This window comes from Amphiprion ocellaris, chromosome 3, assembly GCF_022539595.1.
Source record: "Amphiprion ocellaris isolate individual 3 ecotype Okinawa chromosome 3, ASM2253959v1, whole genome shotgun sequence".
NCBI lineage: Eukaryota > Metazoa > Chordata > Actinopteri > Pomacentridae > Amphiprion > Amphiprion ocellaris.
This window is the reverse complement of record NC_072768.1, coordinates 29,620,409-29,636,770: the sequence shown is the minus strand read 5'-3', so window position 1 is coordinate 29,636,770 and position 16,362 is coordinate 29,620,409. Positions and strand designations below refer to the sequence as shown.

Below are 16,362 nucleotides of genomic sequence, written 5' to 3'. Positions count from 1 at the left end.
GTGAAATATTCTCTGCTTTAAGTTTCAAGAGCTGAGAGAAACTACTAATTCACTGCCCAGGTGGTTTAAATTTCCACCCACAGGAAAAAAAAAAACATTACTAAAAGATATAGCTGAGGTTATTTGGGTGAATTATTCATTTACATTTAAAAAAAATACATTATTGAATTAAATAACTTCTCTACAGTTACAATTTTATGTGTTGTGCTGTGTGTTGTTTGTAGACTTTACTCACACAATAGAGACAATGTCACCTCGTTGGACTTGGTAGTTCCTCACACTCCATCTGTTCAGCAGGACGATGTCACTCTTCGACCCCCCTTCTGGGTTAAAGAATGGCTGTGCATAAGCAAACCCACAAGAACAGAAACACAATTTATATAAAGTGAGGAGGCAAAAATAATGCTACAAAGACATTTTATTTATCAGTTAACTGAAATCTCTAAACTAAGCAGTTTCTAGGCATTTTTTGCTTTGTTTAAGCCATTTTAATTGACTCTGGGCATTTTTTTCGCTGCAATATAAAGTCCTGCAAGTCCTACAAGTGTGATGTAGTTGAAATACTTTAAATGATGATAAAAGTGTATTTGATTTTGAAGAAAGAAAACAAAGCTGGAATCAACATGTACAACATTGTGCCCAGCGCTGACTCACTAATGGCTTCCCACTTGCGCTGAGGAGCACATAATTATTTGATATATATAGGCTGATGCCAATGGTTTATTTTTGTCAAATTTGATGGAATACCCCAATTGTAAGCTTGGATTTAATTTTCCCGACAGACCTACACGTCACACAACATTAGTTTAACGATTGTTTGAAAGCAGATTGTTTGTTTGTTGTTTTTACAGTTACTGACTTTGATTAATGCTGTAATTTTGTAAATTTTTGAAAAGAAAACATGCCTTTTAAATATACAAGTGTTATATTTGGCGCGAACATCCTTTGCCCATAAAACCGTGCTAAACCTCAGTATGTTCATTTTTCAAGGTACTTGGTACAGAGCATATTAGCAAACTTGCCACAGTTCTTTGGATTAGTCTGTCTTAGTGTCTCCTGTCTCTTCATGTGATACGGACTAGTTTTGCCAGCTCATTCTGTAGAACACATTGCAATGGCTGCACTATCATGCTGCCTTCAGGGAATAAAATGCTCTGCCTTGTTTCTATTTCTGTAAATCAATCATAGTGTCATGGGGATGACTACAAGAAGGATGCAGCTTAGGTGTTCCCTCAAAATAGTGACTGGAATTGTTGTGATGGAACATTTGCACAATGTGAATGAACACTGTAATTACAATGGATAATTCACTGAAAAAAATATACCAGGGCTTTCTTAGAAAGCCCAAATACTCTGTAAAATAGTGTGGTAGGTTGCTAACCCAGACGTTGTTTGTTGCTATTGCGAAGAAAATGGTAACATGCAGACAGCACAGGGAAAGACCAAAGCTGTTGAAATGAGCAGCCAGTGGCTGGTTCATACCCACATCCTGCATCAGGTGAGGAAGAATGTCTTTTTTGTCATTGTATGAGAACAACAAAATTGAAAGTGCACTCCTTAAAGTGTGTAAATAAATAAAAATTAAAAATAAATAAAAAGACATGACATGTAAGACCATCTATATAAAAACATTTATTAAAAACATTCATAAAACCATCCAATGAAAACCCATGAAACACTAGAATCATTTAATGTGTCCTGAGTTTAGTGCATAAATGGAATTTGAATAAAAACTGTTTTCAGAGCAGAACAGGTGATGTCCGGGGTTGGAGGGGTCTCTGATTATAGTTCATCAAGGGAAGGTAAAGGACAACTGATGATTTTCTGGGCTGCACTGATGACCCTCTGGAGAGTCTTCCTGTCTGTTATTGTGCAGAAGTGAGTCAGACAAGACCTACACCAGCACTATGATGTCAGCTCCTTGTTCTTCTTGGGTGAAGATACTTCTTTATCACTCTGGCTGAATGCACATAGGTGGGGTGAGGTAGTGAAGAATTATTGCACAGAAAACATTGACATTTTTTCTTTGCCATCAGTGTCACTGTGGCAGGGAAAAAACTGTTATGGAAACGTGTTTCCAAAAATTGACTCGGATTACAGGGGGTTGCCTGGTTTATCCATAGATCAAACAGACAATATCCTAGTGGATCACGGCTTCTTGTTAGCATTTTATCTATATTAAAGGCCTAAGCACAACAAGTGTTGTGCTACTAAGAAAGGGCAGTGTAAACCTGTTATGTAGTTCCCTAGTTTCCTAATTTTTTTTACACTATCACTGTTTAGTGCCATTGATAACCACTCCACGGTGGTGCAGTGGTTAGTACTGTCTCCTCACAACTCAAAATATCTGGGTTTGAATCTCGACCCGGGGTCTTTCTATATGGAGTTTGCATGTTCTCATTGTGCATGCGTGGGTTTTCTCCGGGTTGTCTGGCTTCCTCCCACAGTCTAAAAACGTGTTAATTGGTAATTCTGAATTGTCTGTAGGTGTGAATGTGAGTGTGCTTTGTTGTCTGTCTCTCTGTAGCCCTGTGATAGACTGGTGACCTGTCCAGATGAACCCTGTATTCACCCAAAGTCTGCTGGGATGTACTTCAGCTCCCTTGCCACCCTAAAGAGGATTAAGTAGTTTATAGATAAAGATAAAGATAAAGATAAAGTTCTTTATTTCTCCCCACTCCAGGGGAAATTTACATTGTTACAGCAGTTTTATTTACAATATATACAAGGGTGGCAAAATTTTTAACAGAAAAAATAAAAAATAAAAATAAAGTTTAAAAGTGCAAAGATGTGCAGTGCAAGAATGTCTGTGCAAATTTTATGGTTTGGGGTGGTAATGATGTAGTCCAGTTTATGTTAACATCAGCCAGTGATGCTGATGTTGTAAAGTCTTATAGCAGATGGAATGAAGGACCTGTGATAGCGCTCTTTCTTGCAGGGTGGATGTCTCAGTCTGCTGCTGAAGGAGCTGCTTAAAGACCCCACAGTGTCATGCAGTGGGTGAGAGGGATTGTCCATGATGGATGTGAGCTTTGACAACATCCTCCTCTCACCCACCTCCTCTATGGAGTCCAGGGAACAGTCCAGGACAGAACCAGCCCTCCTGACCAGTCTGTTTAGTCTCTTTCTGTCCCTTTCAGTGCTCCCTGCTCCCCAGCAGACCACTGCATAGAAAATAGCAGATGCTACCACAGAGTCATAAAATGTCCTGAGCAGAGTCCTGCACACTCCAAAGGACCTCAGTCTCCTCAGCAGGTGGAGACGACTTTGGCCCTTCTTGTACAGGACCTCTGTATTGTGTGTCCAGTCCAGTTTGTTGTTGAGGTGAACACCCAGGTATTTGTATGTGTCCACCATGTCAATGTCCAAACCCTGGATGTTCACCGGTGCAGTCCGGGGTGTCCTCCTCCTGCGGAAGTCCACGATCATCTCCTTCGTCTTACTGGCGTTGAGCTGCAGATGGTTTCGCTCACACCAGTCCACAAAGTCAGAGATGACCATCCTGTACTCCCGCTCGTCCCCTTCAGATACGCACCCAACAATGGCTGTATCATCGGAGAACTTCTGGAGGTGACAGCTCCCAGAGTTGTAGTGGAAGTCCGATGTGTACAGGGTGAAGAGAAAGGAGGACAGACTGTCCCCTGTGGGGCCCCCATGCTGCTGACTACCACATCAGACACACAGTCCTGAAGCCTCACGTACTGTGGTCTGTTGGTGAGGTAGTCGATGGTCCAAGCAGCCAGGTGACAGTCTACTCCCGCTCCTTCAAGCTTCACCCTAAGCAGAGAAGGCTGGATGGTGTTGAAAGCACTGGAGAAGTCAAAGAACATGACCCTCACAGTGCTGCTGGGTTTCTCCAGGTGAGTCAGTGATCTGTGCAGCAGGTAGACCACTGCATCATCCACTCCAATGTTCGGTTGGTAGGCGAACTGCAGTGGATCCAGATACTGGCTCACCTGGGGACGGAGGTTCTTGAGGACGATCCTCTCCATGGTCTTCATCAGGTGAGAAGTGAGGGCCACAGGTCTGAAGTGGTTAGGCTCCCTGGGGTTCCTGGTCTTAGAGACAGGAACCAGGCAGGAAGTCTTCCATAACAGAGGAACCCTCTCCAGACTCAGGCTCAGGTTAAAGATGTGCAGCAGCACCTGACAGAGCTGGTCTGCACAGTCTCTAAGGAGTCTGGAGCTGATTCCATCAGGACCTGCAGCTTTCCTGGTCTTGATCTTTTTAAGTTCACTTCTCACCTGATCAGCTGTTATGGAGAGGCAGGGGGAGGGTGGCAGGAGGAGGGGTGATGGTGGTGGTGGGGGGTGAGACGAGGAGGGGTGATGGGGCTGTATGCGGAGTCCGGAGGTGGTAGAAGACGGGGATGGGAGGAGGGGTGCTGTTGGTGGTGTTGGTGGTAGAGAGCTGAGGTGTGAAGAAGGAGCTGGCTGGTCGGTGCTTTGATGAGAGGGGGGAGGAGTGGGAGCAGAGTCGAATCTGTTAAAGAACAGATTCAGCTCATTGGCCCACTCCTGGCCTCCTGCTGCAGCTCCCCTCTCATGGCCTCTGCTGTAACCAGAGATGGATCTCAGGTCTCTCCAGACCTCCCTTGTGTTATTGTCCTGCAGGTGAGATTCCATCTTGGTCCTGTAGCTGGCCTTGTCCGCCTTGATCTTCTTCTTTATCTCCTTCTGCACCCTCCTCAGCTCCTCTTTGTCCCCAGATCCAAAGACCCTCCTCTTCTTCTTCAGCAGGGCCTTCAGTTCCAGGGACACCCAGGGTTTGCTGTTAGAGAAACACCGTACTTTCCTGGTCGGTACGATGTTCTCTGCACAGAAGTTGATATAGTCCGTAACAGTGTCTGTCAGTGCATCAATGTCCTCCCCGTGTGGACCACACAGCACATCCCAGTCTGTGGTCTCAAAGATAATGAATACATCATTGATTTTATAGGATTTGATCGATCTCAGACTCTTCTGACGGTCTCACACTGATGATGCAACATTCACAACTACATGAAGAGCAACATGTAGTTTAAAAATGCATGCATTAAAAATAGAGAGCAGATTGATTAATGTATAATGCAACACATTCATTGATAATGAGCTGCATGAAAAAAGCACAAAACTCAGTCAATATCTAACAGGCCCTTGTTTTTTTTTCTGCTTCTCAAATTAGAAAAGAGCAGCATTGTATGGATAAGCATGGGTGAGTCCATGCATGCTGATGTTTGTGGAGCTGACCTCGCTCCAACATGGCCGCCTGCACTGGATGCTGCATTTGAAAGAAAAGGCCGATTTCTGTGTGAGGTAGTACATTTTTTATTCGGCATAACTATTTTTCTTAACTGATCCATGCAAAAATAAATAAATTTAAAAATCCACCATTGTGCCTCAGATGTAGCTGTCTTTCTCTGACACTCTGTGATCCCAAGCAATATCCTCCCCACAGCACTATCTGATTGATTACAGTCAAATAGCAGACTGGCTAGGCGTTACAAGGAACAGACTATCAACACTGGAGGAAAATGCTGAAATGAACTTCTGATTTAAAATGTTGGAAACATAAGTACGCAGAGGCATTTCACCAAACTTTGGTGTTAGAGTTTGTGCCATTCAAAAGTTTGACTGCAAGATTTGAATTTACAGCAAATGTAAATCTGCTCCAATTATCAGCTATTGGTCTCCTTGATTACTAATAATCACTATTGGCATATCACACACTCTAAAAACATTTTTGTGACCAGATTTATTCAGTTTTTCCATGTTTGATACAGGACTCAAAATGAACTGAATACTCTCATACAATGAACATGCATGTCCACGCAGACAATCATGAGTAAACAGCTTTGGTAAATTTTTTTGTTAGTTTTAGTCAACATCAAGCATTTTGCAACTGCCATCATCTTTCTGTATGGTAACTATGGTGACAAGTGTGTCTATCATGGGGTTAGAATACAATAGAAAAGTCAGGCGCGCGCACACATGCACACACGCGCACACACACACACAACACACACACACACACACACGCACGCACGCACGCACACACACACACGCACGCACACACACACGCACACACACACACACACACGACAGAGCAACAAACTGGATGAGCTTCCGCTACAGGTGCAGAAAAACAGACAAATGAAGTGATACTGGACTTGCCACTACAGATGGCAGGTTCAGCTCCGGAAAGCAGATTGTCATGCAGAACTTTAAGGCAAGATGAAAGGTGGAGAAATTATTACAGAAAACTAAACTAACAGGTATGCTCATTGAGACACGAAGTTGACTTGCTCTGATGCCGTGCGGTGAGTTGATTGCATGTCTAATAAGGGCTTCTGTACCTCTTTATCACCTGACATCCTAAAGCCTTTTCCCCAGAGAGACTTCTGGCACAAAGTCTTCCTGATAAACTGCACTCACTACCACACATACATACGTATCAGGCAAAATCTATGTCCATGTATTCTGTCAAGTTGCCAAGCAGAGGCCGCAGAAGTGCTGTACCTTTTTGGCAGGGAGGAGCTGCAGTGAAATGTGCCTACGAGATTCCTGGCACTGCAACAAAAACAACCTGGTGAAGGTGATAGAAACAAGCCACTTCGATAACTTTTCAGTTAAGACACCAGGTAGCTGTGCTAAGGCTGATTCTAATGCTGAATTAACAAAATGGAAATCAGCAGATCACTTCCATTCCAACAGTCAAAGTTTGGAAATAGTAACATGAACAGCATTTTAGAAGGAGTGTCTGTTATGTTGTTGCAGAGCAGAGATATAGACAGTCAGCCTTTTCTATTCCTCCCACGATAGATGAGACCAACACCCGAAACCATATGCAAAGATGGCAACAGCTGTAGCTTCAAACTGCTCAGAAGATATAAAAATAAATAACGCAAAAAGTCAACTAAAATATCTTCAGGTTTGTTAAGTGAAACCAACAAAAATTTTAAAATGAAACTACACAAGTTTTGTCAGAAATCTGAATCGGCTTCATTGTGAATTAATTAGTGCGAAACAGCAGAGCAGTACACACAGAGAAGTACGTGGCTTCCCACAGTAATAATGAAGAAAAAATGACAATGTCTGAAAGCTTCAGTTACAAAATTCGCTTTTCAGACTCCTCTCTCCCAGATCTCAGCACACTATCTGCTGTACGTGTAGTCAGTAAAGTTAGACATCCAGGAATTGAAGCTTTCCCTCCCGCTGACCTTAGAGGTGTCTCTGAATGCAGACACTGTAACAGTTTTCTCTCTGATTGGTGGATGTGGTCTAACGTCTCACCTGCATTGACGCTCCCTCCACTCGTGCCACATAAGCAAATCGATCGAGGACTGTGACGGTGACAGGAACTGCAACGAAGAATCCGCTAACAAATGCTCGCAAGTAACGCCGTCCCGCCGTCGTCTGTTGAGCCATCAGAAAACTGGACAGGGGAGAGTACAGAGTGGCAATTAACATAATCAGAACCATTAGAACATACAGGAAGCTAAACGGAACCCAAATTAGACTGTCTTAGATTAAACCTGAACTGAAGTCTTTGCAGAGAGCACATCAATTCAGCACTAGTAGAGTACCAGAAAACCAAAATGAAACACATCAGAGCAAAATGAGAGAGAGAGAAAATGTGCAGAGCAGAATTGCATGTATGACAAGAGTTAAATACACATGTAATAAAGCAGGTTCAGGAAGATGGAATGTAGATGAGGGCAGAGACAAAAAGCTGCTGTCAAGACAGACAGTGTCCAACAGCTTTCGTGGTCAATATGAAGTCAACACTCACATCCTGTTAGAGCCAAGCCCAAGTTCATAAAATATCATCAAGTTCTCCCCTATGACTCTATAGGCTATCTGTGATCCTCCACATTACCCAATTATTTCACATGAAAATTTAGATGTGCTAAATGAAGGCAAGTATGAAACTACTTTAGGCCTTATTCTGTTTGTATAATAAGAATTCTGAATGCAGATTCTTACAAATAAAATCTATTCTCCAATAAAACAAAAAAATTAAACATTTCAATAAAATATCATCTAGATGTTCAGACATTTAAACCTGGTGGCTATTCATTCCAAGGAGAGTCAGGTGTTGTCTATAAAGCAATTGTGGCACTTGGCTCTAAAAGCTGTGGCCGCAATGATCTGGTGAGGTATCACTGACGTCAGAGTAAGTTAGAATCATGTCAGACCTAACCCTAACCCTTCAGTCAGCTGCACTGTGCCTGGCTCTCTCCAATGAGCCAAATCATGATGGCAAAGGTCGAATCAGAGGTCTAAATCATGTAAATAAATGAAAGTAAGTAGAGCTTTATTAATCCTCTGAACACCAAAATCTGATAGCAGGTTTGAAAGGGTATCAATAAAAAATGGCCAACGTTCTACCAGTTACCAGACAAAAGCTGTGAAAACAGAGCTAATCATCAGATATTCAATATTCTGACAGTAACTAAACTATTTAATTGTGATGTTTTTGGACAGAAAACTTAACCAAAGTCTTAATCTAAAATTGCTTTATTGTCTTGCTTAAATTGGCCAAAACATGTAGGTTCCAGGATTTATCAATCTTTCTAAAATGAATGAGACATTTCTGAGTTTTCTCTACTTATAGCCGTGGCTGCAAGACTCTGTATTGCAGTGAAAATGAGCCCACAGTGAGTACAAATGTGGCAGTGGCAAAGAACACACCAAGACTTCTTGGAGTTGAGAGGGTTAAAAATCTGAATTTAAGTGATTGTATCTATAATGACTGAAACAAATTATTGTCTCAGTATTCCAACAGAGACCTTGATGCTTAAATGGGAGTCATCTGAAGACAGTGACTTTTTGAAAGCAGCATCTAGTTGCCGTCGACAGCACTACACCAAAGCGCTGCCTTTTGCCTTCAGTTGTAGTAGTTGCTGTTTGTATTGTATTCAACAACATAAAGACCTTCAGTATGTAACAAATCCCATCATCATTTAAACTTCAAACAATTTTCTAAGTAAGTTAATTGATCTCTTTTAAAAAAATGCCTGGAAATCTATAAAAGACCGAGATGATGTGTTCAAATTGCTTGTTATATTTTATCAACAATCCAAATCCCAGGAGTCTATTTTATGGCCAGATATGACAGACATTGGAATTTTTGCTTGAAAAATCTGTGAAACAATTAATCAGTCTTGGGCTATCATGATTCATCAATGACATGGACACTGAAAATGTATCGACATCAATATTCCAAACGGACACTTTTTTCATTGTAACAAATGTTTTTCTTCACTACATAACTGCTGTGTCATCATTCATTTTTAGCTTCAGTCACTGGTCAAATGCACTCAGTACGACAGTTTTAGAAAAGTAACAGTTGACTGCAACAGTTTCCAAAAACCCAAGGCTTAAAAAGTATGCAGTAGCTCAAATTATCACAAAACAAAAAGGTGGTCTGTTCACTGCTCAAAGCATAAAACCAAGTCCACATCATTTTTAAATGGGTATCCTTTTCAAACAAAAGGACAGCTTTGCTTCATGTACCATGCCCTCCACTTCTCCATTATTTCCTCTTCCCCTTATGTGAGTGAAGGGTGTGTGTGTGTGTGTGTGTGTGTGTGTGTGTGTGTGTGTGTGTGTGTGTGTGTGTGTGCGCGCGTGCGCGCTCCAATTGGAGCACCTGCCACTAGACACCACTGCCTGCCGTAAAACGCTAGCTATGCTCACCATTTGACACCAGACTGTTGAACAGACAAGTCAGTCAGCTCAAGCCAAGTAATTCTGCTCCATTGCTTTGGCTCTTGGGATTCTTAGGATTAAGCCTGAATTGTATTTTCAATTTGCAGCAAGCCTGTATGGTTTGATCTCTGTTTGTTCCCATAGCATTAGTATTTCTGGATCGTCCCTCTCCTTACTATTGGGTTGTTCCCTTTGTTCTTCCCAGAGGTGGCTAGAGTACATTGAATAGTCTTTGTTTTCATTGTGTCTTGTAGTTCTTAGTCTCAGTTGGTTTGCCCATTTAACTCCCTCACTAGTCATTAGCCCTTATCCACTCATTGTGCTCCCACTCCATATTCCCTGCACATTTGCTTTGTGGTCTGCTGTATTTTCTGTCTGTGCCTAGGTCTCTGACTCCCGTGACATCATGTACCAGTTGAACTTATGTAACATTGAACCTTAATCACTACATGGGTCTGATTGACAAGAACACGCAGGACCTCTGGCTTCACAAAAAGAAGTTCTCCTGTCAATTTTCACAGCTGGTTTGGTGATTGAACACCAAAAACACATCACACTGAGCCTGTTCTTCTCAGACAGAGTTTTTCAACCACTTTGCTTTTCATGGTTCACTCCAGGGAGGCCAGACAGGCGTGAAATGACCAACCAGTCAGCAGCAACAGCAACCATGCACTGCTGCTTTCAACTAACAGCTCAAAGCCTCATCCACATCCGCTGTCGTCACTCTGAAGATCGACTACAGCTATTACTTTCACATCATAAGGTTTCAGATGAAACAAACATGGTGTACAGGATCAACACCCCTGTAGTCAGAAAATGGCCAGCACTGCTGCGTAATCTGTTTTGGGGATTAAAAAAATAGAATCTAACCTGTATTTTCCTGTCTTATGTCTCCAATCACCAGGACTGGTGATCATTTAACAGATGTAATCGTTGACTAAAACATAGTGCAACATAACGGATATTTAAATTTGAAATCCTGAAGAACCTGCTAAATGTTGGAAACAAAGCCATCAAATGTCATTAGTATTTATCTAAAACTATCATGCCCCTTACTTCAGCCTAGTTTGCAGTTTCTCCCTGTCTATGTCTCGTCCATGAATAGTTAATTTTTTTATTGCAGGAGTTGACAGCTGCACAGGTCAACTGATCATTCTTTGCCATAAAAGCCCGGCTCAGTTCTGCATTCATTGATAGAACAGACTCTGCTGGTCAGTCTTGTTTTAGCTGTCAGCACATTCTGTAGTCTGCTTTGGTTTCTGTTTGCTCTGCCTGTGCCTTACCAGCCTCCTGCCTCCGTTTTCTTCCTATCGCTCTGGTAACTTTCTCTGAACTCACTCCCTACCAGGCCTCACCTCTGCAGAAGCCCTTAAGCTCTGCTCCTCCTGCCGGCTCCAGCCTCAGCCCGCTCAACTCTGCTTCATATTACAAACATGTTGCCATTACACTTCAATATAGCCTGCTGCATAATTTGCCTCAAAGAGAACAAGTGAATGATCGGAGGAAAACTGATGCGAAGTTTCAAGGTTACCACTCAGTTATACAGTCAAGTTGTTCCTGCACAGCACTCATATTAAAATGACCTTGTTTCCTGTAATTTCCTGTGAATACATTGAAATAATGGGGCTGACACAGCAGGTCCCACATCAAAGTCACAGAAACATGAAAAATAAGTTTCTCACCTTGCTGGCTAAATGTCCAGATCATAATATGCAGTTATTGACAGGAAACCACCCCCAAACCACATTTTCTTTCCTGGGATTGAAATTTTAAAAACCAATATTATCAATAATTCAGTCAGGTGAAAATTTGTATCTACACAACACATTTTAAAAAATCACAGTGAGACAGCTTACAGTTGTCACAGTGGCCACCACAAAATTTTACTAAATTGTTTAGCTGTTCTCAGGAGAATCCACACTTTGAGAGGGCATAGTCATCTTTGGTGTTCACAGTTAACATCACTGATGATTTTAAGACTTTGCTGCATTGCTACAGCCGTACTTTAGTCACTGCTAGGACTGCAGTTTAATGTTTGCTTTTTATATGTTCACGTGTATTCAAACAACCTCACACTAGATATCCCAGCATACAGCTGCCAACTATGAACAGAACTGGATGTTCTGTTGTCAAGATATGCAAAGAACATGCACACTCACACACTCGCATAGTCCTTTATATATTAGTTAAAACATATTTTAGTTTTTTAAAACGTTTTTCTTGCGACATAATTCTATATGTTTTTTTTCATAGTTTTGATGTTTTCAGCTTTGTTGTACACTACAAATAATAGTAAATGTAAAGAAAAACAAACGAGTAGCTACAGTTGACTGCTATTGTATTAGGGCTGGGTGACAGAATTGAAAATTTGTCAAGATAAAATGTTTCATTTCAGCTGATGTTGACAATTAGTTATCATTTTTAACAACTTATTTTTAATAAAGACAGGGAGAGAAACCATTTTAACCTGTTTGTCAAGGTACAGAAGTAATAATTTTCTTGTTTACACAATGAAAAAAAATCAATAAATACATCAATACACATAACTTAAAAAAATAATCTAAAAAGCAATCTCACCATAATAAAAATTAAAGGAATAAAGCAAGTGAAACCTGGATGCCTATGGAGGGTGACTGCAGCAAAGTCGCCACACCACACTACTGTTAAGGTTCCTAAAGGCAGACCATGCACTACGATGTCAACTCAGCCAGCCCTCAGAGCAAGATGTCAGGAATATTTTAGTTGCTTTGGGAGTCTTGAAAAGCTAACGCTGTTCCTTGTCAGCTACAGCCTCCCCCAGGAAATATGGGAGAGGGCTCAGATGGGATGAGGAATTATCACCAGATCTAACACAGAAATGGCAACAACGGTGTTCAGAACTTCCACAACTACATCAGATGTCTGTACTGCAGGGGTACAGAACAGATGTGACACCACAGAACAGCCACACTCTAAAACTTCATGTGCTTTGTGATGCAAGTGATAGGGCTGACAGTGCAGTTGCTTATCTGCAGGGAAAAATGAAGGATGGAGAATTAACCACAATCCTGGTTGTAAATAAATCCGGAGTGGCACCAATCAAGAAGATCACATTGCCGCACATTAGATGAAATATAGTTCATCGGAGGGGCGGATGTTATGACTCGATTTGATAAAGTTATGTTTATTAACTGAGGTGATAATTCATATAACACAGTTAATGTGAGAAATCATTAAGTTAAATAAAAATGCACATTTCATGGAAATAATGAGTCAGTTGAACTTTGGGACTCCGTTTACCCATGGGTTCAAGCAAGTGAATTTTGAGAAGTCAACAGCGCGTACAGGTGCGGAAAAATGTTTAGTTTATGCTAGTTGTACTATACTGTGCCATGAGCTGAAGCAGCAGTTCCCTTTGTGTTCACTAAAGCAGTTTATGTAACAGAAATCCAGACGCTTGTCTTTTTTTTGAAAGTCACTTTGGAAGCCACTACAGACAGAGTTTCACATTTCTGGGGGCAGATTTGTAGACTTATAAACTGTAGCTGGATTAGATTTGCTTTATGCAAGTAGATATGCTATGATGATTTAGCTGATATGCCAGCATTGGTCATTAAAGTTATTTAAGAGAATAAAGATACACACATACAAAACATACAGACTATGCTCCATTTTAATCAGGGTTCATACAGCTTTTATAAGAATAAAATTAGAGCATTTGGCAGGGACTTTCAACATACCTAAACCAAAAATTCCACAATCCAGAGTTCGAAGCATGTTATAACTCCCTGTGTATAACTAGTCCTTCAACCAGAGGTAGAAGGGTTAGTTACAGAGTATATGTAACTCTCTGGTGGTGTGTTCAACTCTCATCAGGAAATACTAAATTTGTCTAAACACAAATGTCCCCACTGCACACAGAAAGTAATTGGTGTTTTGAGGATTAACATGAGCTGCTCAAACTTGACTTAAATTATGAATTAAATGAATCCACTGCTGACAGTTCACTCAACACATTAAGTTTTTAAAGAAACCCCCATCAAAACACAGAAGATTTTCTAGCATGCACTGTTTCAGAACAAAAGCTCTAAAGACCTGTCTGTACTATATTTGCATTTCAAGATAAATCATAAATGTTTCTTTTCATAATAATAAAAACAATATCATTAAAATGAATAATGAATTTGGCCCCTGCCACTGTACAACTGCAATTCAACAAACTGCCTTACACATTGTCTTTGTACTGGTCTCTTCAAACAGAGTAAATAAATTTAGACCCCATTACTTATGTTGAAATGTTTGATTTCAAAGAATTGCCAATTGAGTTAAATAAAATAACACATTTAAATCAACTTAACAAGACAAAGCTTTACACAACAGGCTACACTATAATAAGCTAAACTGATTTTACTAATTCAAACAACCACCCCAACAAATTACCAACCAAAGTTTCTCTAATACCAAGATTCTGTGCTTTGGCCAAAGTGTTAGACATACTGACCAACTGATTTAGGCAGCTTTATGTCCCACCTTTAATGGTGTAACTGAAAGTCCCCCAAATGAGTGTGGCATTTCGTCTGACTTTGTATGAGGTACTTATATGGAATAAGTCATTTCCTGGAAAATCTCTTAAACCTTATCATCAAATATCTATTCATCTCCAGTTCGCCGAGCCTCACCATGCTCACTCAGCCAAAACTAAGGTAATTACTGTCAGTGTTGACTGTAAGCTGGAAGGATCTAGGCCCACTGCCCAAGGACACAATGGGATTTGTCTCTCATGCAGAACAGTAAACATGGCTTTTTAAGCAACTGCAGCAAGGAAAACATTACAAAAATCCTGGTTTCTGCTCACCTTGGAGGCCAAATGGATAGTTTGGGCTGCCTGTGATGCCGTCATTAGCTCAAGCAGTCACTCTGGGACCCATATACAGGCTGTATGCCACTTGACAACACAGACTTCAAACAAAAATAATCAGACTGAGCCACTAATGCACTTGATGTAAAATGTTTACATTAATGATACGAGGGTGCAACAAATTAGATTTTACTCTGAGTTTGCTATGTCTTTAAATCTTAACCACAAGAGGTTAACATTAAAAGTTTTTTGTCCAGTGCACCACAGCCTCCTCCCTGCTGAGGTTATTTAGCAGCCAAGGGAGGGCTAGACTGCAACGAGAAGGAGGGCCGCCGCGGTGAGCACGGAAGTCTAGGGCTTCTCCTTTCAGAATTGTTTCAGAATTGGTGTGTGGTAGAGTATGTCTCTTAACTAGGCCACGGGGGTCACTATTGTTGCTTATCAAGTTCACAGTGGGCTGGGGAACACACAGCCCTTAGCATTTAGTAATTAAAATATGAAGTACAGGCAATTTAGGCTCTCAAATCTATATGATTTAGAGATTTGGGGAAATATTGAGGTGCACTCATAGAAGAACAAAATCCATGTACTATCAGAACTCCAAATAAAAAAAGATTTGGCCTGATGGTGGTGCTAGACGAAAGTTTTTCATTAACATTAATCCTCAATAGACCATTATAACCTACAAGGATTTTCATGGTGTTACTAACTGACCATGGCACAAGTTACCTCAGTGAGTGTGACATTTGACTTTGCATGACGTACCTACTGTGTCTGTGTAACTGAAAATGTATTGGCTGATGAACCTTACAGCGTAATATCGGCCATAAACCAACCTCACTGGTGCCCGTTATTCACTATATGTGTAGTTCAGGTTTCTCAGAATCAATAAGGGCTGGGCAACAGCAAACATTTCACAAACACTGACACTGCTTCCAACCTCTTTTATCAGAAACCTTTTTGATTGTACTTTTCTAACGTGTGAAGCAAATTGTCGTCTTTCAGTTTTGAAAAAGATTCTTCATATAAATAGGATTTTTTTTCTTCTTTTCATTTTGTCTGATACTGTGTACCTTTGTTTTCCATGCTTGTATAATAAAAAGTAATGAAAACATCGTTCAGCTGTCTGAGTCCACAGCAACATATCAATGTGATGTTTGTGAGCGAGGACGACAGCAGCTCTGCTGATTGGATATGTAATATCTGACAGTTAACCAAGCCTGTTGCTCAAACTGCCTTTTAGCAGCATGATAACATAACATTACCTACAATGGTGGGAATTTTATTGCAGCTCTATGTATTCTGTGAAAACAAATCTAGAATTACAAATTCAAATTCTTATGATTCCTAACAAAAAGGCCATTCCACTAACAAATACAGAATTACAAGTTGTAATTACTACAAAGCTACAAAAAAGTTAAAAATAAATCACAAATGCAAAATAAAAGAAGACATCGTTATATGCTTTACTTGCTTTCAAGCTGTTATGGATACATTTTCAGTATCAGCTAGTTCATCATTTGGTGGGAGGAGTACCTCAGTTGCCTGTTTCCATATAAGAACCAATGGCATTATATTTTTTCCCAAAATCGTGCAATTGAAAAGCTTTTTAAACACTTAGATGTAAATATTTCAGTACAAGCAGTAAACATACAAATGAAAATGATTCCTGTGACTGAATCTGGTTTAGTCTCACACTACTAGGATGATGGATGCAGATTCATCACTGTAGCAGCATTTTACTGCTGTTGAAGGTGAAGCTAGTTTGAACTCCGTTCTAGATAATTTTTAGTTTAGTCCTGTGCTCCTAAGAATCAGCTGCTAAATCTGTGC

At 40.6% G+C, this 16,362-nt stretch overlaps 1 protein-coding gene across 2 annotated transcripts in view; it reads right to left on the bottom strand.

The window, feature by feature from the left end:
* Positions 1-16,362, bottom strand: part of immp2l (inner mitochondrial membrane peptidase subunit 2) — a 77,098-nt gene that overhangs the window by 56,015 nt on the left and 4,721 nt on the right. For both annotated transcript variants that reach the window (XM_023280914.3, XM_035953137.2), the window contains exons 2-3: positions 7,272-7,413; positions 236-339 (exon numbers count right to left, since the gene is read on the bottom strand). In XM_023280914.3, the coding sequence (XP_023136682.2) occupies positions 236-339; positions 7,272-7,406 (239 nt within the window). In that variant the 5' untranslated portion in view covers positions 7,407-7,413. The remainder of the gene's footprint in view (positions 1-235; positions 340-7,271; positions 7,414-16,362) is intronic.